Raw genomic sequence first — 1,882 nt, forward strand, 5'->3', positions numbered from 1 at the left:
AGTGCAATGACCCTAAGATAGGATAATTTTCCATGTTTTTTTAAGATGTCAGCTTCCAGGTAAGGCTAAGTGGATGAATAAATGCTTTGAGCCAGATTTGAAATCTTCCAGGTAAGACATTTTCAAATGTCATGTTTGGAAAATAGAGTTAGGAAAATACAGTCTTAGAACTAGCTTAACAAGCTGTTTTTCCAGTCTTTCCAAATGAGCCTGTTAACCTGAAATGTGTCCAACTCCCTTGGGCTGCCTTTCTTATAGGACATGTAGTGAAAAGTAAGTTTCTTTTATACCAAAAATGATAATCAGTAGGTCTATCTTCAGTCTCATAAGGTTATTTATGATGAATTCCTATAAGAGTGAATTCAATTCTAAAGAATCAGAACATAGATTTCATGATACCAATAATCTTAGAGTGACAACAATGAAATATTTTATCCAAAATTAGACACAAATTATGCTTAAAAAGATAACAGAGAAAATTTTAAAAAAATTCAAAAGCTACTGTTACAAATTATGTTATCAATTTTCTCTGTTGGTCAGAGAGGGGCATGGCATAGCCCATAGACCAAAAAAGAAAAAATAAAAACTAAAAGGAAGATATGATTAGACCTACCCCATATTGGTAGAGAACTTTTATTCTCTGGGTCAGTAGGGTAGAGGGTCCCAGGTGAAGGTAATTGTTGATAACTCTTTTACTCTCAGTGAATGTGATTTGGAATTCCTTTTTGCTCCAGATGATTGTAATGAAGTGAGACTTTGAATGTCTCTGCTGGAGTCTTAGCTACCTGATTATAACTCTCAGAAAAATTTCTATCTTACCTTTTATCTTTTTAAAGTTTAAACTTATCAATTGTAAATTGATGAAAAGTATTTTTATGTATATACATACATTAACCCAAAAATACCCTTAGATACAATTTCTTTTTAAAAAGGTGCTTGGGCTTTCTCCTTTCCTTTTTTGAGATGCTCCTCCAGCCATGAATATGCTCATGCTTCAGAAGAGGGTTGCCTCTAGTGAACTTCGATGTGGAAAGAAGACCAATGAAATTGCCAATGCCAATTCCCATCAGCAGATCCAGAAGCTGATTAAAGATGGGCTGCTCATTGGGAAGCCTATTACTGTGCCTTCTCGAGCCAGATGCCAAAAAAATACTCTGGCTCAAAAGAAGGGTCAGCACATGGGCACTGGTAAGAGAAAGGGTCCTGCCCACATTGGTATGCCTGAGAAGGTGACTTGGATCAGGCAAATGAAGATTCTGTGCCATCTACTCCAAAGATACCATGAATCCAAAAAGACTGACCACCATAGGAAGCACAGTCTTTATTTGAAGGTGAATGGAAATGTGTTCAAGAATAAGTGGATGCTCATGGAGCACATTCATAAACTGAAGGCAGACAAGGCCTGGAAGAAGCTCTTGGTTGACCAGGCTGAAACTCGAGGGTCCAAGACCAAAGAAGCACAAAAGCACCAGGAAGAGTATTTGCAGGCTAAGAAAGAGGAAATGATCAAGACTTTGTCCAAGGAGGAGACTAAGAAATGATTCTCCTCTATATTCTCTCTCTATATATAGTATCCTTCTATTTCACTCATAAAATAAAACTTGACAGGCTGTCTTGAAAAAAAAAAAAAGATACTTAGAAAAGGACAAAGGTTTGTTTAAACCCCATTAAATTACCCTTATCACAAAATATTTTTAACTACCTTTACCAAAATTTACTCACATATAAATATTTTTCACAAAGATTCAACATAGTTAAGTATCTTACAACTCGATGTTTTATTTTGGTTTTTTTAAATCCCTTTTTAGAGATTTCCGTGTACTTTGGTTGATAATACCTTTATAAACTGCAACCAAAATAACCTTAAATAAATTTCCCTTTT

At 35.2% G+C, this 1,882-nt stretch overlaps 1 protein-coding gene across 1 annotated transcript; it reads left to right on the forward strand.

Annotated features, from left to right (window-relative positions):
* Positions 1-947: 947 nt before the first annotated feature.
* On the forward strand, positions 948-1,541 carry LOC141493842 (large ribosomal subunit protein eL19-like). Its single transcript, XM_074195148.1, has one exon. It carries the CDS (start codon positions 978-980, stop codon positions 1,539-1,541), a length of 564 nt encoding a protein of 187 aa, XP_074051249.1. The 5' UTR covers positions 948-977.
* The last annotated feature ends 341 nt before the right edge of the window (positions 1,542-1,882 follow it).

This window comes from Macrotis lagotis, chromosome 7, assembly GCF_037893015.1.
Source record: "Macrotis lagotis isolate mMagLag1 chromosome 7, bilby.v1.9.chrom.fasta, whole genome shotgun sequence".
Taxonomy (NCBI): Eukaryota; Metazoa; Chordata; class Mammalia; order Peramelemorphia; family Peramelidae; genus Macrotis; species Macrotis lagotis.